Source organism: Corvus kubaryi, unplaced genomic scaffold (assembly GCF_017639235.1).
Source record: "Corvus kubaryi isolate FWS band 111438036 unplaced genomic scaffold, C.kubaryi_AGA036_p1.0 66, whole genome shotgun sequence".
Lineage (NCBI taxonomy): Eukaryota > Metazoa > Chordata > Aves > Passeriformes > Corvidae > Corvus > Corvus kubaryi.
Genome location: NW_024582054.1, coordinates 34,608,455 through 34,628,916, shown reverse-complemented (window position 1 = coordinate 34,628,916; position 20,462 = coordinate 34,608,455). Strand labels below are relative to the sequence as shown.

The 20,462-nt window shown below is 51.5% G+C and overlaps 2 protein-coding genes across 3 annotated transcripts; one reads left to right on the top strand and one right to left on the bottom strand.

The window, feature by feature from the left end:
* Window positions 1-903: 903 nt before the first annotated feature.
* On the bottom strand, window positions 904-1,526 carry RPS29 (ribosomal protein S29). The gene is made up of 3 exons (XM_042047979.1): window positions 1,327-1,526; window positions 1,109-1,208; window positions 904-1,028 (listed from the first exon to the last, which is right to left on the bottom strand). Exons 1-3 carry the CDS (start codon window positions 1,386-1,388, stop codon window positions 1,020-1,022), a joined length of 171 nt encoding a protein of 56 aa, XP_041903913.1. The 5' UTR covers window positions 1,389-1,526; the 3' UTR covers window positions 904-1,019.
* Window positions 1,527-10,031: 8,505 nt separating this feature from the next.
* LRR1 (leucine rich repeat protein 1) lies at window positions 10,032-17,867 on the top strand. 2 transcript variants are annotated; one of them, XM_042047600.1, is made up of 4 exons: window positions 10,032-10,655; window positions 10,744-10,842; window positions 14,340-15,067; window positions 16,944-17,867. In XM_042047600.1, the coding sequence occupies exons 1-4, from the start codon at window positions 10,047-10,049 to the stop codon at window positions 17,194-17,196; spliced, it is 1,689 nt and encodes a 562-aa protein (XP_041903534.1). In that variant the 5' UTR covers window positions 10,032-10,046; the 3' UTR covers window positions 17,197-17,867. The 2 variants fall into 2 exon arrangements, with proteins under 2 accessions (XP_041903534.1, XP_041903535.1); XM_042047601.1 differs by having other exon boundaries at window positions 10,393-10,662.
* Window positions 17,868-20,462: the final 2,595 nt, after the last annotated feature.

The window sequence follows — 20,462 nt, the reverse complement described above, 5'->3', positions numbered from 1 at the left end:
GGAACTGGGACATTGATAAAGTGAGAAACCCTCCCAGGAACCTGCCCAGTCCAATAGCAGCAGCTCAAGGCAGAGAAGAGACAGAAATCTGAGAAAGTGGGATTTAAACATTTATCCCTTTTTGTGATTAGGCTTTAACCATGAATTGATCCTATTTAGTGTCCCGGGAGTCGCTGTTCCTCTCCTGCACCTCACTGTGGGTTTAATCCCCTCTCAGTGAGCTCATGGTGACAGTAACATCTTCTCCCAAATCGTGGAATGGTTTGGGTTGGAAGAGACCTTAAACCCATCCCGTTCCATGGGCAGGGACTCTTTCCACTGGACAGGCCTTGGGGCAACCTGATTTGGTGGAAAGTGTCCCTGCCCATGGAACGGGATGGACTCCAAGGTCCCTTCCAACCCAAACCATCCTGGAATTCCATGATAATCCCACAGCCCTCCAGCTTTGCTATGGGCACACCTGGGTTTGCTCCCATTCCCTGCTCATTGATTTAATAACCATGGGGGCAAAACAAAGGCTCCCGGAGATTCCCACAGGACCTGCAGAGCACTCAGCCAGGAGGGATCAGCATCTGGCAATCCACGTGTGAGCAGAGCAATGGCACTGAATAGCAGAAGAACACCCAGACAACTATAATCCCCTTTAAAGGGCTTGGGAGCCTTAATTCCAAACCTCTGGCACACTCAAGTGTGTCTTTAACTCGCTCCCTTCAGAGAAACTGTGGCTGCCCCATCCCTGGAAGTGTTCCAGGCCAGGCTGGACAGGGCTTGGAGCAGCCCGGGACAGTGGGAGGTTGGAAAGCCGAGCACAGCAGGGCAGCCCCCCACACTCCTGGGCAGCACTGTAGCGAGAAGAACCCCCACAAGCCGCTACAACCTCTACAGAAGGAAAACACGCTCGGATCAGCTGGGTTAGGAGACCATTTATTAAATAAGGCTAAGCCAAGACGCTGGAGATGTATCAGGAAGGCCCTGGGACGCCTCGGGAGCTCCTGGCTGTCGCCTCATCCTCCCGGCGCTCAGTCCAGCTGCAAGAAGAGCGAGAGAGACGAGAGGAGTCAGCGGGAACCGGCACCGCCGAGCCCCTTCCCGCTGCCGCGGGGCTCACCTTGATGAACCCGATGTCCTTCGCGTACTGGCGGAAGCACTGCCGGCACATGTTGAGCCCGTACTTGCGGATGAGGCCGTGGCGGTTGGAGCACACGCGGCTGTGAGGGGAACAGAGAGGCGGGTGAGGGAGGGCGGGGAATGGCGCCGGGGAAGGGGAGCGAGGCATGGGGGTGAGGCGGCACCCACAACCCGGGGAGCGCAGGGAGCAGCACTGACCAAGAGCGGGAGCCCTGCCCGAACTTCCTGGGGTGGCTCCAGTAGAGCTGCTGGTGGCCCATGGCTGCGCGGTGCCGAGAGAAAGATGGCGGCGGCCGCCTCCCCTTATACCCCTCACGGCGCCTCCCGGCGTGCACCGCGCGGCGCGCGCGCTCCGACCGCGGCGTCACCGCCGATCCCGCTCCCCGCCCCGTGACGTCACCGCCGCGAGCGCCGTGGGCGAGCCCGCTCTCCTCCCCTCTCCGTGACGTCACGGCCGTGGGCGGGCCCTCCGTGACGTCACCGCTGCACAAGCTCTTGTCGGCGGCGGAGCGGGCTGGCAGCGCCGGGCGCGGTGGCGCGCGCCTGTAGTCCCAGCTGCCGGGGAGGCTGAGCCCGACGGATCGCTTGAGCCCAGGAGTTCTGGGCTGCCGTGCGCTGTGCCGAGCGGGCGTCCAAGCTAAGGCCGCCATCAATATGGTGACCCGCGGGGAGCTGCGGGACACCAGGTTGACTAAGGAGGGGTGAACCGGCCCAGGTCGGAGACGGAGCAGGTCAAAGCTCCCGTGGCGGTCAGTAGCGGGATCGCGCCTGTGAATAGCCACTGCAGCGTAGCCTGGGCAACACAGAGACACGCGGGCTCCCCTTTTGCCCCCGCACGCCACAAAAAACACCCAACACCCAACGCTCGCCCCCTTTTTGCCCTCGCCCGCCCGCACGCAAACACCGCCTCCTGCTGACACCGACACGCACCGCACCCCGACCCGCTCCCTCAAAACACACAGCGCCGCGCAAATCTCCACCACAAATCCCACCCTCCAACAACGCATGCAAACAAACACTGCCCCGAGGGGTCTCTGTTATAAACATATATTGTAATATTGGCTTCTCGCAAGTATTAAAGTAGGTATTTTATAATGTTAGAAATGCTTTTTGCTGTGTGGATGTAGTTTTCTCTCTTTTTAGCAAGAATGTTAGCAAGTGTGAGCAGGTAAGAGAACCTCCAAGCGAGCAGAGGATGAGCCCCGAGGAGCTGCTGACCAACGCTTTGTCCAGGGAACAAAAGGGCCCAAAGGCTGCTCTGCCCGGAGAACGGGCGGCCAGGAGAGTCCGAGAGCCGCTATCACCGCTCTGCCCCGGGGGCAAAGAGGCCAAAGCTGCAATCAGCCCTGACTGTCTGGAGAATTAAGAGATCCACCCCACCATCGACTCTTACCTAGCGGGCCCAACCCCAAGAATCAAAATAAATAAAACCGCGAGGCAGAAGACTACGCATGCTCTAAAAAGGTGGAACCAAGGAGTGACCATGCAGAACAGCTCCGGGAAAAGTTTGAATATGAATAGAGAACAGACAGTAAAAATGGTATAAAAAGGACTCACCTCGAGCATCAGGGGTGCTCTTGGCAGAGCGCCAAGGCACCCGGCTGTTATCCCTTTGCTTTATTTTATGTGTCTCTTCTTGTATTTCCATTAAACCCTTTAAATTCTCACAGGAGAGTGAACCTCGTTTTTCACAAGGGGTTTTGAATTCCACCTCCCCTCTGCAGCAGCGATCCTGTGATTCCAACACGGATCTCCAGTCCCCTTTGGCATTTTCTGATTTCCAGGCAACATCTCATGGCTTCAAAAGCCTTGGTAGACTTAATCAAAGCTGGGCTGAGTCTAAAGTGGACTCGAGCACAACGTTCAGGTGCAATGGATGCTGCTGGAATGGGGGCTCTAATCCCAGGTGTCACATCCTCCCCAACTTCCAGCTTCCTGAACTAGAAAGGAGCTTTAATGGATGGAAAAGAAATCCCCAAACCATGACCTGAGAATGAGTTAATGACTTGGAAATCACCGGGAAGGGAAAAGCGTGCGGGCTGGAAGTCAAAAGGGGTTCGGAGTTGGCCTCAGGTGCTGGCGCAAGGGTGACATGAGGAGGGGAGGTGGAGCTTGCACTGGTTCCTCTCCCGAGGCAGCCGATGGCATTCCCCAGCGGGAAATGCAGGGAAAAGAAATCCAAAATTCAGAACTGGCTCAGGAGAGCCAGCAGCTGCCTGGGAACACCAGAGGGAGCAGAGACAATGAGCAGGACAAGGAGAAGGCAGGAAAGGAGAAGCCACTCGGGCTTCTGAGATGGCTTCCAGGGGAGGGGGAAGGGAGCCCTTCCCGTGCCTCAAATTCCGGGAGCACAGCAGCAAAGGGATGTGTGTGACAGGGATGTGCAGGACAGGAGGGCACCGGCTGGAATCTCCCTGGGCACAGGTGATGCAGCTCCCTCAGGGCACACCTCACCCCAGCCAGGGTGCAGGGATGGCTCTGCCCAGGCTCAGCTGTGCCTCTGGAAATGCCAAATCCCAGCTCCCTGCCCTGGAGCTGCCCCTTTCCTGCCGGGAAAGGAAAAGCAGGACTGAATTTTCCAGGTCCCCCCCACCTGGTTCTGTCTCAGCTTTGAGCTGGAACTTCCTCAAACCTCCCAAGCCAGTCCCAGCCTTTCCCACCAATTTCCTCTGTGGAACCCAAGCAGCCGCACCTCCCTCTCTCTAAATAATCAGAATATTGGCAGGGCTGCTCTCTCCACACTTTAATTCTCTCCACAGTTCAATTCTCTCCTTTCAGAGGTACTAGGAGCTGTTTGCACTTCAGTTTTTTCCAGCTCTGTCCTTTGCTCCTCTGTTCCCAGGCACCAGCTCTCCCGGAGCTGCTCCCTACCTTGTTTAAGAGTTCATTTGTTTGGAGCTCCTTGGAAGCAGCTGCAGGCACTGAGGAGATACCAAGTAGTGTCAGGGCAGTTAATTTGGAAGGGGGGGGGAGGAAGCAGGACTTTAAACTGCTCCAAGGCCTCTTCCTCCTGCACTGGGAAATACAGGGAGCACCTGAGCTGCTCAGCTGGGCTGCTTTAGGGTGCAGAGGTTTAATTTGGAGCTGATTTATTTGGGGTGCTCAGCAGATGCTGGCCTGATCTCTGCACGTGCAATCCCAGCTGCTCAGCCAGGATCGAGCCTTCCTTAGCTCCCAATAACTCTCAAACCACTCCTTAGCCCCTCATAAACCTGAAACCAGAAGGTTGGCACAGCAGCCTCCTGAGAAGTGGCATTTTGACAGGGATTTTTTTCTGAACCATTAACTTTTGTTTGCTGGAGCCCTTTCAGAAGGAAATAATATCTGTAGATGGTTCTTCCAGATGTGTACAAGGAAAAAGAATGTCAGGGTAGGCTTTATTTGATGGGGGGGACTATGCACACTGGAATATTTAGCACACAAGAAGGGAAATACATCTACTGATTCAAGGTACGCTTTTGGAGGGGTGCACGCCTTTGGGAAAATCTGGGAAGAAAGGGGATTGCTTGGTTCAGAGGGAAAGGGGCTGATGCATGGGAGACTTGTTTTGGAGGTTTTAGAGGCATTGGAATTGCCTGAAGAGAGAGCTGTGGTACATAGGGGGGGACAGCGGGGGGGATGGCCTCAGAGATGGGAGGAGGGAGTTTGGCAGATCGGGGGGGCTGAGGATGCTGCAGACAATGGGATAAAAAGGGTTGTGTTAATTTTGGCCTCGAAGAGCGAAAAATTGGAGACTCCAACATTCAGTGAAACAGAGGAAAAAGAATGACGTAAGAAGGGGGAGAAGGCCAGACGAATGTGGAAAATGGAAACTTCCTGACGGAAGGCAGTTACTTCGTAAGTCACTCACCAGAAAAATATTAGAAAACATGCATCAAAAACTCATTGGGGTACTAAGGCTTTGTGTGATCACTTTCTAAGGAATTATGGGTGCATTGGAATTTATGGGTTGGCTAAACAAATAACTGGAAGGTGTATGGTTTGCCAAAAAGTAAATAAGAAGGTGATGAGAAAAACAACTTCAGGAGGTCGTGAGTTGGCTCTCCGACCATTTCAAAGTATCCATGTGGACTTTACTGAAGTCCCCCACGTGCAGAGGTGGAAATTCTTGTTAGTAATAACAGAGCATCTTCCCCATTGGGTGGAAGCTGTTCCCAGTGTCAGAGCCACAGCCAATGTAGAATGTAAAACCCTCTTAGAACAAATTATCCCCAGGTATGGAATGATTACTAAGATAGGCACACTTTACATCAAAAGTTTTACAGCAACTAACTCAAGCCTTAAGAATAAAATGAGAACTACATAGCCCATGGCACCCAGAGTTCAGGACGGGTAGAGAGGATGAAACAAACTTTAAAGAGAACCTTAACAACTGAATTAATAATTGAAACTCAAATGTCATGGGCAAAATGCCAACCTCTGGCTTTATTGAGAGTTCAGACACAACCAGGTCAGACATGAGAGTGTCACCTTACGAAATGATGGTTGGTGTTGAAGATGAAAGTTTGGTAAGAAAGTTTTGCAGATATGTGGGCTCGGCTGAGAGATCTCTGAGTGTGGAGCCTGAGGATGGGACAGAAATGGAAGCAGGTTTTGATGTAGAGTGGAAGATGTTTGCTGAAACATTGATCACTGAATGGGTGAGAGGACAAAGGTTGGAGATGAGCTGGAAGGAGATTTTTGTGCTTAGAACAGAGGTATGTGACTGCAAACAAGGACATGTTTTTCACTGGGTGTGTGGGTCCCAGGAAGAGCAGAAGTAAATAGAAAACATGTTTTTGCCAGGAAGAGAGCTATGGCAGGCAGACAAGGAATGTTGATGTGGCAGGAAGAAGAGAGGTCTGAGAGTGTTCCATTGTGAGCTTGAATTGTAGCTTGCTTGCTCTTGTGAGTGGATGGTGGTGACTCTGGGGTTCTATAGGATATGTACAGTATGGTGGTGGCAGTACCTAAGATAGGCTATAGGCAAATGTAAAGGTGTTGTGTCTGGTGCTTGTTGGTTGTTATGTCTTGGGATACTCAGCAAAGAAAGGTGTACAATGCTCTCTTGAACAGAAAGCAGCTTCAGTTATGCCTACAAGCTGTGGCTGACAGCTGTGGGGCTGGCTCTGGATACCCACTCCCTGAAATGCTTTTGTGACTTTTCCTATGCAATAAACAGCTTTCAAGAGAGCTGCCTGAAGTCCAGACATCCTTCATGAACCCTTTTCCTATAGTTTGGGTTACCCTTTTTGAACACCCAGAATGAAACTGCTACGTATGAATTAGGGGAATGAGCATTACAGAATACGTCAACACAATTGCAAGGACCCTTGAAGATTTGTGGTTCAAAGGGATAATCCCTCAAACCACTCCTTTAGACTTTAAAATCTGTAACATCCATCCAGGGGAGTGGGTGTTAGTAAAAACATGGAAGGAGCAATCTTTAGCTGCACAAGGGAAAGGTCCTTTTCAGGTGCTACTGACAACTGAGGCAGCGATCCAGGCCAAGGAGCGAGGGTGGATCCACGGCAGCAGAATCAAAGCACCCGTGCAGGAACCTAAGGAGTGGACCAGAACATCTAAGCCTGGGGATACCAAGGTAACTCCTAAGAGGGAACTGGGGGTTGATGCGCTGGGAAAACCCAAGTGATTCAAGAGATACACCAAGAATCACACCTGACTGGGAAATAAGGCCAAGTTTATAGCAGTGGTTTCAAGTGTTGCCTGGACAAGTCCTGAGACACCTCCGATAGCCTCCTTGGGAAGGAATCCTTCCGCTCCAAACAGGAGGATCAGGACTACTTTGGGCTGAGGGTTCTCATATTCTGCCCTTAGCCTGTGATTTATTCAAAAAGGAGGAGGAATTGCTACCTCCAAGAGTGCCATACCACATACCCTGTCTAATTCATCCCATGACTGGACATGCTAGCTGGGTTCAATGTAAATGTCCAGCCTGTAAATGATGGTGGTGCTGCGGCCCGCCCGCGGAGGGATCAGCGGTTATGCGCATGCGCAGGCGGAGTGATCCACCGGGAGGGACTATTTGTGATGCGGTCCTGCCCGCGGAGGCATCACCGGTGATGCGTCCCCGCCCGCGCATGCGCACTGATCCGCGCACCCCCGGCCATCTGCGCACGCGCAGGGATCCGCGCACGCGCAGCTGCCAAACCGAGCTTCACTCGAGAATTTGAAGGAAAGTTGAAGAAAAGGGACAATTTAATAAAAGTTTAAGGAAATCAGGAGACAGCAGCACAAAGGGCGCTACGGCCGGGTGCTTCGCACAGAGACAAAGGCGCACCTTTACAGCCAAAAGATCGCCTTTAGCAGCGAGCTCCCGCAGCCAGCTCCCAATCCCAGCCCGCCTTCCCGGGCAGGGTTTCTTTGGGACCAGGGCTGCATTTCCATCCCCCGCTCTGGGAGTCACCAGGTGCGTTAGGAGCGAGCCGATCCCGCTCCCTGAGACACAAGGGCTCGCTCGAGGAGACTGTTCCTGTTCCTCTGTTCCAGCCACTCTGCTCTCCCCAAAACACCATTTCCTCGGAGCTCCTCTGAAACTGCATTTCCATGGACCCAGGGCTCCAGAAGCTGCAGAGTCCTGCAATGGGGTTTTTTTGGGAAGGGACCTTAAGCTCTTGTCACGAGAATTTCAGGGCTCTAAGACTCACAGAACAATTTGGGTTTGGAAGGACCTTAAAGCTCATCCAGTGCCAGCGCTGCCACGGGCAGGGACACCTCCCACTGTGCCGGGCTGCTCCCAGCCCCAGTGTCCAGCCTGGCCTGGAACATTCCAGGGGATCCAGGAGCAAATCCCCCCTCTCTGGGCAGACAGAATGAGCTAAACCTGGCTATTCCTGAGGGAGTGATGGGAACACAGCCGAGTGCTGCATCCCTGATTCCCACTGGGAATCTCCATGTCCTTCCTGCTGTGGGATCCAGGAGTTGCAGTAGGATTTTTGTGTTTGGTGCTGCATTCCCAGCACAGCAGAACCTGTCACCCTCGGAAACACGGCCAGCGTGACAAGTTTTTGCTCCCTTTCTGCTTTGTTTTTGCTGTGTTTTGTTTCTCTCGACAGCTGCTTTAGAACTTCTGTGTTGCTGTTTAGACATCAAGCTTTGGGGCTGAGGTTTTTTATTCCCAGGTGCTTGCTGGCAGTAAAAATACACTTCACATCTGCAGTGTGTGCACGTGGCTTGGGCTGTGGATTCACAGTTCTGGGGCACAAAGAAGTCCCTTCACACCTGTGCTGCTGGTGGTGTCCCCTGTGAGACGTTTGGTGGCTCGTTTGTGGCTCTCTCAGTTGTTCCCGTGCAGGGCTGACCTCAGGAACACTCCCTTGTGAAAAAACCTGGGAAATGGGTTTATACTTGAGAGTTTTGCTGACTTGAATATCACTGAGCTGCACAGTTCTCCTGAAAGTGGGATCAGTGCCAGCAAAAGGAGCCTTTGGACAGCTGGCAATTGGGCTGAGATTCCCACAAAAGCACTGAGGTCACCCCCATGAAATTGTGTGGGCTGCTCCTGATAGCTGTTAATATGGAGATATTCCACTGTCATTAATTATGACTTCTGCTGATAATCATAATTAAAATATACATGAATGTGATAAGACCGGCATCAATCCTTTCCAAAGGCTTTCTCTGTTCCAGGCCAGAGTGTACCTAGAGAGGCCAAATCTCCTTTTTCAGAGTGTTTTTGGGACGAGAAGCGGCGCTGAGGAATCCCACGCGAACGTGTCGGGATGCGGATGCAGCGCTTTGCAGGGAAAGCTCCAGCAAACAAAAGTTAATGGTTCAGAAAAAATCCCTGCCAAAATGCCACTTCTCAGGAGGCTGCTGTGCCAACCTTCTGGTTTCAGGTTTATGAGGAGCTAAGGAGTGGTTTGAGATTTATTGGGAGCTAAGGAAGGCTCCATCCTGGCTGAGCAGCTGGGATTGCACGTGCAGAGATCATGGCCAGCATCTGCTGAGCACCCCAAAGAAATCAGCTCCAAATTCACCTCTGCACCCTAAAGCAGCCCAGCTGAGCAGCTCAGGTGGTCCCTGTATTTCCCAGTGCAGGAGGAACAGGCCTTGGAGCAGTTTAAAGTCCTGCTTCCTCCTGCCCCTCTCCAAATTAACTGCCCTGACACTAATTGGCATCTCCTCAGTGCCTGCAGCTGCTTCCAAGGAGCTCCAAACAAATGAACTCTTAAACAAGGTAGGGAGCAGCTCAGGGAGAGCTGGTGCCTGGGAACAGAGGAGCTCCTCTGTGTCCCCTCAGCTCCCCATGTCTCCTCACGCCCACTGTCCCCTCGATGTCCTTACGCTGAATTCTCTGTCCATTCCTTTGCTCCCTGTTGCTGGTGGCACCATTCTCCCCTCTAGCCTCTCTTTTCAATGCCAACAGATGTCACCAGGTGTATTGTGCTATACTTGATGTTTATGGAAAAATTTGTATTTTATGTCGTGCTTGGCTGTGACTGTACATTATGTAGGCGGGAAGTGGGGATTAGATGGGTGGATTTATGTAAACTTTAGTGTATGAATTATTTTGCTTTTTTATTCCCTGGCGTGCTCGATCTGTGGAGAATTTCCACCTTGTGCCCTGCGCAGAATAAACAATGTCCTCTTTCTAAACCTGACTCGTTGTTCATGTTTAGAGTCCCTAAGATTCGGCAACACCCTCAGCTCTTCTGCGTCCACTCACAACTCCCCCATGTCCCCTCACCTCCCATGTCCCTTCACACCCTCCATGTCTCCTCACACCCCTGTATCCTCTCAGCTCCTCTGTGTCCCATCAGCTCCTCCATGTCCATTCCCAAACCCGTGTTCCTCACCTCCACACCTCCTCCCATCCTCAATATCCCCTCCCATCCTCAACGTCCCCTCACACACCTATATCCCCTCCCGCCCACGTTGCCGCAGACTGCCCTCTCACCCCCTATCCCCTCAGTCCTATGTCCACCCCCCCGTGTCCCCTCACACCCTCTCACTCCCGCCGCCCCTCTCGCCCTTTCCCGCCAAGCCGCACCATCCGCCTCCAGCAGGAGGTGCCAGCGGCCCGCCCCGCGGGGAGGGCGCCGCGCTGCGGGCCGGCGCTCGGGCTGCCCCGGGCTGCCGGTGCGGCCGCTGCCGCCGGTACCGCCGGAGCTGCCGCCCTCCCTTCCCGCTCCGCGGTCCCGTTCTCCGGGCGGCCCCGCGCCCTTCACCGTGCAGCGGACGGGATCCGGGCAGCGCGGCGGGCTGGTACCGCGGCTGGCAGGCACCACAGCGGGCGCCTGTGCGCGCACAGAGCGGGAGGCCCCCGGCGGCGCTGCCCGCCGCGCGCGGGCCGGGGCCGGGACCGGGACCGGGACCGGGAGGGGGACCACGACCGGGACCAGGACCGGGATCGGGATGCGGCTGCAGTGCGAGGTGGAGGTGCTCAGCCGGCTCCTGCCCACCTACGGGCTGCGGGGCCGCGGCCGCGCGGCGCGGGCGCTGCTGTCGCTCGGGCGCCCGCCCGGCGCTGCCGGTGCAGGGATTTACCTCATGGTGTGCACGGCGCGGGACCGCGGCGGGGCTCGGTACAAGGTTGGGGACGGCGGCGGGGGGCGGGACACAGCGGGGGGGGGGGGTGCCCCGGGGCGGCCGCTGAGCCCGCTGTGCCCGCAGGTGCAGCAGAACGTGGAGCGGCTCTTCACGCGCTTCGTGGAGGAGGGGAAGGCCACGGTGCGGCTGCGGGAGCCCGCGGTGGATCTGTGCCTCAGCAAGGTGGGAACGGGAACGGCGGGGCCGGGAGGCTCCGGCACCGTCACAGCGACAGAGCCGGGGCTCAACTGGCTTTGTCTCGCCGCGGGAAGGGGGGACGGGACATTAGAATTCCAGAATGTTTGGGTTGGAAGGGACATAAAGCCCATCGTGTTTCACTCCCTGCCATGGGCAGGGACACCTTCCACTGTCCCAGGCTGCTCCAAGCCCCGATGTCCAGCCTGGCCTTGGGCACTGCCAGGGATCCAGGGGCAGCCCCAGCTGCTCTGGGCACCCTGTGCCAGGGCCTCTCCATCCTCACAGCCAGGAATTCCCAATTCCCAATATCCCACCTAACCGTGCCTTCTGGCAGTGGGAAGCCGTTCCTTCTTTTCTGGGCTGTGTTCTTTTTCCTCTTCTGCTTCAGACGTCCATTTTCATGTTTTGTTTCATAGCTTCTTTCGAAACAACTTTTTTCACTCCTCTGAGTATTGGTCTTTGGCCTTAAGTTCCATTAAATAGTTGTTCCTGACAGGCTTTCTCATGGAAAATAAAAGAATATCCTCTTGTTTTCCTGGACAAACATCAGTGCCCACTGTGCCTTTCAAAGCACACAGGGAGCAGGGCACAGGCACCATCTCACTTTATTCCACACTGTATTTATTTAGAGTTCATAGAGGTTTTGGAAGCTGTGAAGTGTTTTTAACAATGCTAAACTCACCCAAAAAATCACATATTAACACTAAATTCTCATGTCCTTTTCTTCTGTGCCTGTTGCAGGAATCTTTTGTAGCCCCATAGGAGAGAAAAGTGGGACAGGTTTTCTAAAGCCTCTGAGTTCTTACCTAAAGCTTTAGAGTCAGGCTGTGAAAATAAAAGCAAATAATGTTGATTGCTGGCTTGGAAAATCCTTTTGATTTTCTGTTGTCTGAAGCTGAGGAAGGCAGCCTTAATTTTATGAACCTGTTAAAGGGTTAAATGGAAAGGGAGGACACCAACCCAGTTATTTTTTTCCTGTTACAAGCCCATTTGCTCTGTATTTTGGAAATATTAAGGGTCTTGCATTAGATCCAGAATAACTTCTGTTTCCTTGACTCTGATTTTTTCTGCTGAGAGTAAGAAATCAAAAAGTTTATCTCAAAATATTACAGCTTCCTCTTGAGCTCTCCAAATCCAGAACCCAATTTTAAGATGTTTGATAACTTTTCTGTAGTTTTCTGCCAGATTTTTATTACTTCATTACAGAAAAGCTTCTTAACTCTCAAAAATGGACAAAAACTTTGTGGGAAAGAGATTTCCAAATACTGGAAATGGGAATATTGGTTATGTGCAGCTGTCTGGGAAATCCCCCTGCTTGTGCTCTGCCAGGCCCTGGATTGCTGCAATCAGCCAAGTGAGGAATTGAGTTGGGAAACATCAGTGCAGAGCATCCAACCCTGGAGCAGAAATAATAAAGTCTGGGTGTTTGGTGGGGTTTATTTCCCTTCAGCAGGTCCGAGCCTGCTTCCCTGGATCCACCTCAGCTCCGATTTCCTTGGCATCGCTCATGGAGCTCTGAGACTTGGGAGGCATCAGCACACATTAAACTCCTTTCCCAGCAAAATCTCTGTGGCTGAGACTTCAGGCTTGTGGCAGGAAATTGCATCCTGAGCTCTTCCAAATAATTATTGGCTTTTTTTTTTTTTTTCTTAGATGTGTCTTAGTATTTTCCTCAACACATTCAAGGTTTCTCAACAAGAGGTTGAGAGCTACTGCATGGCCCTTAGGGAGGTCTTGTGGAGGAACTTGTGCTTTGTGCTTGAGAGCAAAGAAATCCAGCCTGTAACTTAATTCTGTTGTTCAGTATTCATTTCACTTGCTCCTTACAAGTCTGGAGGACTTTTTTGACTTAATTCCCATTTTAGTTATCTTGGAAACGCCACAAATCTTCCTGGAATTAGGGGAAATCCTGTAGCTAAATGTGTGTGTTAGACTGGCTGAGATAATGAGGGTTGGTGGTCTTAGAGTCCCAGGATGGTTTGGGATGGAAGGGACCCTAAATCCCATCCCGTTTCCCCCCTTCCACTATCGCAGGGTGTTCCAAGCCCCATCCAGCCTGGCCTGGGACACTTCCAGGGATCCAGGGGCAGCCACAGCTTCTCTGGATAACCTCTCTTGGATACAAAGGTGTTTGTTGTGCAGCTTCCCTGTCTCTGGAAGGTGTCACAGCAGAAGTTGTGCTTGGAATGCTTAAGAAAAATGATAATTTCAGTTTACAGATGCAGTCAATTATGTCTGGCTTTTAATGTCTGTCTTTATCTCACATTTCCATCCAGGATTATCTCCAATAGCTTTATTTTGTTGTGCTGGGTGCTTATAGCATATTATGTGCTCTAGTCCTGAACCCTCTAGCATTTGGTCTAAACAAACACATTTAGGAGCAGAATTGTCTTTGAGGTGCAAAATGTGTCACTGGACTTGGGCAGGTCACAGCTGGGACCACAGGGACAACCTCTGGGCTCCCAGAGCCCTGCCAGAACTCCAGGTTTGTTCTTTTGTTTTACTTCTATGGCTGCATTGTGGGTTTTATTTTAGAATTCACTTTTGAGCTCAGTGCCTGTCAGCTGCACATCAGCTCAAGCAGAAACTTGCTGGAAAATCTAGAAGAGAAATATTTGGTCACAAATGTTCATAAAAGTGAATTAAATCAGTACAACAGATGCATCACAGCTTCCTGGATCTTTATTTAAATACAAGTCACCTGATAATTCTGTTCTTCCTGAGAGTCAGTGGGAGCCTTTAATGGCTTCCCAGTGCCAGAGGGCAGGGATGGATGGGATATTGGGAAGGAATTCCTGGCTGGGAGGATGAAGAGGCCCTGGCACAGGGTGCCCAGAGAAGCTGTGGCTGCCCCTGGATCCCTGGAAGTGTCCAAGGCCAGGTTGGATGGGGCTTGGAGCAACCTGGGACAGTGGAAGGTGTCCCTGCCCATGGCACGGGGTGGCACTGGATGGGCTTTAATGTCCCTTCCGACCCAAACCATCCTGGGATTTTACTGCTATTATATTGTATCCCACCTAAAGCATTATTTGATCTTTGTTTGCAAATAATTTGCCTCTTGTCTGCTGCTGGCACAAGCAGAGCTGTGTGTGGCCACGAGCACTGACTTCACCTGCCTTGAAGCTTTCCACCTTCCTTTATGCTGAATTCAACCCCTGCTTCCATCCTTTTTCTTCCTAGCAACTTCCAGGACTTACTGCCTCAGATTTTAGACCTCTTATTTCCCCATGTGTGTTTGTTCCTTATCCTGGTGGATTTTAGGGAGGTTGCAGTGCATCAGGGGTTTTTTTTCTTTATTTTCAGCTGTGGATTCCATGCGTTGTTCCTTCCCTGGGTGCTGCAGCACAGTTTGATCCGGATTATTCATAACAGAGCCATTCCCTCTCCCATCCCATTGCCCTGCTGAGTGACACAAAACAGCTCAGAAAGTGTTAATAACCAGGATAATGAACTTCTAACTCAAGCCTTGTGTTCCCCCGCAGGCAAATGTGATCAATTTAAAGACTTTCCTTTCAGCCGTGAGACTGGCTCACCAAGGCAGTGACACCGGAGTTCTCCCTCTCTCACCTCTGGTCCCAGCAAAGAACTCCGACGTGGAGAAACCCAAGACCAAAATGATCATCACTTCCAGGAGGGACTATCCCCTCACCAAGAGCTTCCCCTTCTCCCTGGAGCACCTGCAGACCTCGTACTGCAAACTGGCCAGGATCGACACGAGGGTGCTGTGCCTGAAGAAGCTCCGCAAGCTGGACCTGAGCCACAACCACATCAAGCAGCTGCCGGCCACCCTGGGGGACCTGGTGTGTCTGCAGGAGCTCGACCTGCACGACAACCACCTGGAGGCCTTCAGCGGGGCCCTGTGCAGCTCCAGCCTGCAGAAATCCCTGCAGTTCCTGGACCTGAGCCAGAACCAGATCCAGGCGCTGCCCATTGAGTTCTGCCAGCTGCGGGGCCTGGTGCAGCTGAGGCTCGACGACAACGCCCTGCTGCGCCTGCCCTGCAGGATCGGGCAGCTGAGCCACCTGCGCTTCCTGTCGGCAGCACGCAACAAGCTGCCCTTCCTGCCCAGTGACTTCAGGAAACTCTGTCTGGAGAACCTGGATCTCTTTGGGAATCCTTTTGAGCAGCCCAATCCGCTGGTTCCCAACATCCAGCTGAAAATCCCATTGACTCTGTTGGAGTGTGCTGCCAGGGCCACCGTCAATCACAGGTAAGGGCAGTGAGGGGCACAGCTGGCACTGCTCCTTCACACCTGTCCACCCTCACCTTCCCTCACTTGGCTCTTTCTTCTCAGTGCCTGTTTTCTCACCTATTAAATTCATAAGATTGAAATCCCTTTGAATTCCCCTTGTCAAATCATAGGGATAAGGCAGGAAATTGGTGCCTTGGAAGCATTCAGGGAAAGACAAGAGATTGAAGTGTTTTTATCCACCAAAGGGGGATGAACAAAATATTTTTGGCCAATTTTGGGAAAAGAGAATCAGTTCTACAACCCTGAGCCACTTCTGCAGGCTTCTCCCTGCCGCAGGTTTTCCTTAAGCTCCTCATTTCCCTTGGTGTTGGAGTGAGCGTGTTCTGGCTTATTCAGAGAAGCCCAGCTCTGAGGTAGTTTAAAAAATATTATTTCACCAAGGAAATACCATCCTCCCAGGCTGCTGTTTGTTATCAGCTCCTTCCTCTTCCCCCACACCACTTGCATCGCTCCACCCCTGATCCTTCGTGTACCAGAATCCTCCCGGTACCAGCAGCTGCTGCTGCTGTTCCCACCCTGCTCTGGGTGGAAAGGGAGCACAAAGACAGAAATTTGGCACAGAAAGGGGGCAGAGAGAGGCTTCAAGTGTTCCCAGTCTCCATCCTGTACCCATTCCTGCCTTGAGGGTGGGGAGTGCCCCTAAACCCGGGGTAATTGTGCAGAAATTTGCACCAAAGGCATCCACGGGCACACCCTGAAGGGAGCTGAGCCACCCACATGTTCTGGGCCAAATCACCCACTTCTGACCTTGCTGATTTTATAATTAAACCCCACACGTTTCCTTTCCCAACTTTATATAAATTGCGGTGGGTTTGATGTAAATATTAAGGCTGGGGTTTTTTTCTAGAGGATTTAATCCCTCAGCACTGGTCAGATTCCAGTTACTGTAAAAACCTTGAGAAAGGGATGAAACAGAAGGAGAAGATGCAAAAATAATGTTTGGAAATCAGTCTTCATTCTGGGAAAGTGCCAGAGCTCTGATTATGCTTTCCCTGACCAGGAAAAAAGGGTGTTCTGAAATTAAGGTGGTGAAAAAAAAAGCCCCACAGGAGTCTTGGCTGTGTGAGTGACGGTGTGTGGAAAGAACTGGGAACGTGTAGGTGGAGGCAGGATGTGAGTCAGTGGGATCTGTGCTGAGTTTGGAGTGCCAGCTGGGCACTGCTGAGACCCACACTTGAGTTACCCCGACAGAATTCTGCTGGGGAATCATTTATTTTGTACCCCAAACTCGACACTGCTCCACTGCAAATTCCAAAAGGAGCAATTCCCGTTCCTGACTCTGGATGTCATTGCTGACACGATGGATGGAGAGAGCTGTGGAGCAAGATAACTTTTAATTTCATGCCTGCAGGGCAGTGCTGCTGCAAAAGGCTCATTTCATCTCCTGCTTTCTCTGAGTTGTCTTTCAATGCTGCTACTCCTCGGTGTGAGAGAGGGAGGAGTAAATCGTGGGTGCTGTGTCAGGCCAGGGTGAAACACAGAGATCTCCCTGGGGAATGTGAGGGAAGAACAGAATGTGCCCAGTTGTCTCATTATTCTTAATCTTCCTTTAATTCTCTAATTCTCATTACTCTTAATCTTTAATTCCCTAATTGGCTGTGGCCCAGGATGTTGGGATTGCTGTGAGCTCCCTGTTGTGGTGTCTCCTGGAGTTCATATCCTTAGGGACTGCCTTGGGAGGTGGCATTTCCTTCCTAACAGTCCAAAATCTCCGGTTTTCCATGTCTGTGCCCTGGGAATGGCATCTCCCACCTGGTGCCTGTGTCCTGTCACTGCGTTTGAGTGACACAGATAACTCTGTGATGAATTCACCCTCGCTCCTCTCATCCCACAGAATCCCTTACGGCTGTCACCTCCTCCCTTCCCACCTTTGCAAGGATCTGGAAGTGGCCAAAACGTGCCGGTGTGGGAGCGCCTGCCTGAGCAGCTTCATCCAGATCACGGTGACCATGAACCTGCACCACGTGGCCCACACCGTGGTGCTCGTGGATAACATGGGAGGCACGGAAGCTCCCATCCTCTGCTACTTCTGCTCCCTGGACTGCTATTCCCAGTTCCTGGACAGGCACCTCCAGAGCAACGGGTGACCACGAGCCGGTGCCAAAGCTCTGCCTGATGTTGTGCCTGGGAATGGAGGAGCCCGGAGGTGTTTCCTGCTTGTTCCCACCCGCGGTGTCACCGGCGTTCCCTGCGGAGACAAATCCCTCTGGGAGCGAGGGGACACACAGCCTGACCTGGCCTGACTCTTCTCCCCCTCTGGAATCTCCTTTGGCTGGAACACAAAGCAATGTTTAGCTGGAGAGAACCTTCCTTAGAATGTATTTTCCTTTTCCTATTCCCAGGGCTTTGCTCAGAGTATCGCGTTCTGTGGGATAAGTGGTTCCCTCTTGGAAGGAGGAGGTGAGTTTATCCCAAGCTTACCCACACGTGAGGCTCTGAGCTCTGCCCACGGGCAGGGACTGCACTCCACCCTTCCCAACTTTTTTACTGTGGAGGAGAAATCACATCCAGCCCGGTTATGTAATTCCAGGTGCTTCTTTTTTAAAGGTTCTGTTACAACATTCCCACTTGGAGCAGGGACCAGCACTGCTGGGTTTTTACCAGAGCAGATGTTTTTTGGGGTTTCTCTCTTTGTGATACCAGAAATGTCTTTTTTCTAAATACGTGCCTGAAACTTTGTTTCTTAATCCTCATGTTTTACCGATTCTTGAATTTGTTTCACTGTGTTGACTTATTAAATTTTGAAGCCCTTCTATAACTTGTGGATTGTGTTCTGTCTGAGGAGTTTTCCATCCAGTCTATTCCAGGAATTAACTGCTGGCCTTTTTTCGGGGAAGACACCAAAATGTTGAGCATATCCACAAATTCTTTTATTTCATGCCTTGTCAGCTGCTCCATGACTGGGGGATTGGAACAGCAGGGAACAAAGGTCCCTTGAGAAGTTTTTAGGAATCCCATGCCCTGGAACATGTGATGGCTTGGAGGCAGCACGTTGCACTGTTACTTCTGAAGGGGCAGTGAGTGCCAGCTGGGGGAGCTTTAGGTTGGATATTAGGGAAAATTTCTTCATGGAAAGGGGGGTCTGGCATTGGGCACTGATGGGGATTTCAAAGCCCTGTGGATGTGGCACCTGGGGGCATGGGGCAGTGCTGGCCTTGGCAGTGCTGGGGAAGGGTTGGACTCAGTTTTAGAGGTTTTTCCCAATTTTAATGATTCCATGATTCTATGAATTACACCCTTCCCATGTAACCAGAGCTAACCCCGGGCTGATGCTGCTGCAAAGGGAGAAAGATTCCCACTGCAGCATCCCAGGGATTCCTCCTGGAAGAACACCTTTTGGGTGGAGCACACGATCAGGGGAGGCACGGAATCCAGGGCTCCTGTGGGACTCCAGGAATTCTGGATACAGATTTGGAAGTGTCTGTGCAGTGACCCAGAACCTCCCAGGGGAGCCAGCTGTGCTTCCCTGTGGGAATGTCGTTCCCACAGTGACTTGGCTTCCCTTAATCCACTGCAAGCTGCTGGAATGGTGTGGAGAAGGGCAGGAGGCTGCTGGAGCCCTGTTTGCTTCCCAGCCATCACAGAATCCCATATGGTTTGGGAGGGAAGAGACCCTAAATCCCATCCCACCCCTGCCATGGGCAGGGACACCTCCCACTGTCCCAGGCTGCTCCCAGCCCCAATGTCCAGCCTGGCCTTGGGCACTGCCAGGGATCCAGGGGCAGCCCCAGCTGCTCTGGCAATTCCAGCCCAGCCCCTCCCCACCCTCCCAGCCAGCAATTCCCAATTCCCAATCTCCCATCCAGCCCTGCCCTCTGGCACTGGGAAGCCATTCCCTGGCTCCGGTCCCTCCATGCTCTCAGCCAAGCCATCAGGGATGTGTTTATCCAGGTGCTGCCTGTGGAAAATTAGCAGAGGAATTCTTGCCATAATTGGTAATTCTAGATTAATTTTATTAAATCCTCATCATTTTAGAATATCTTACGGATTATTCTCCTCGTTCTAGAATGTCTTGTATTCCTGAAATTCTGTTATTATGAGGTGTTATCCCTGTAATCATAGAATTATTTGAAGATTTAGAATTATGTTCTTACCTTATTCTTGCAGTTTTAGTTATTTTCTTACCTTATCCTCACAATTCCCAAATTATTTTCTTGTGTTCTTGCCATTCCAGGGATTTTAAATGCAATATTCTTGCAATTCTACATTTTTCCTGTTGCATTTTTGCCTTTCTAGAACTATTTTCTTCATATATTCTTGAAAATCTAGAAAAAAAACCTATTCTTGCAATCCTAGAACGAACTTCTTTTTGTTACCATTCTAGATTTTATTCTCTTACTCTTTCAAATCTGTAAATATTTTCTTTTGTTCTTACCATTCTAGAGCAATTTTCTCTTCTTTTCTGCCATTCTAAAACTATTTTATTGTGTCGTTCTTGCAATCCCGGAATATTTTTATCTTACTGCTTTTGTCAACTCAGGATGGTTTTCTTACCTTGTCCTTAACAATTCTGGAATTATTTTATCTTTCTGTATATATTATACTTGCCAATCTAGGATGGTTTCCTTATCTTGTTCCTGCAATTCTAGAATTATTTTACTCTTATATTAATGTTGAAAACTTCGGAGTCATTTTATACTTGCAAGTCTGGAATTAATATCTGAATCTTTGAATGCTGGAGAGAATTTCTTAATTCTTGCCATTCTAGAATGGGTTTATAATCTTAATGTTTCAAATCCAGAATGATTTTATTTTATTCTGTCAATTTTAGAATTATATTCTTTCAATCTTAGAAGTATTTTCTTTCAATCTTAGAAATATTTTATTCTTCCAATCCTACAGTGATTTTATCTTATTCCTGCATTTCTAGACTGATTTTTCACCTTATTCTTGCCACTGCAGAATGATTTTTAACGTGCTGGTTTTCAAACCTAGTATTCCCTTATCTTCTATGTTACTCCCGCGAATCCCGGATGGTTTCCCGGTGTTGTCCTTGCGTTTCCAGAGTTATTTTCCCTTTTTTTCCCCATCCCGAAGGATTTCGCTGCCCCTTCCCGCCCCCCCACTCCCCTCACGCCTTGGCCCCGCCCCCTTTCGGCACCGCCCAATCAGCGCGCGGTGCGGCGGCGGCGGCTGCGCGGCCCCCATGCACGGCGGAAGCGCCGCGGAGTTGATTGACGGCTCCTGAAGCCAATGGCGGGGCAGCGGCGGCCGCGGCGGGCGGCCAATGGGGAGCGGCGACGTGTGCGCGCGGGGCGGCGGCAGCGCGCGCGCGCTGGGAGCGGGAGCGGCGGCCAAAGCCATTGGTGCGGCGGAACGAAGGAGCAAACACCGGGACGATGCGGCTGCGCGT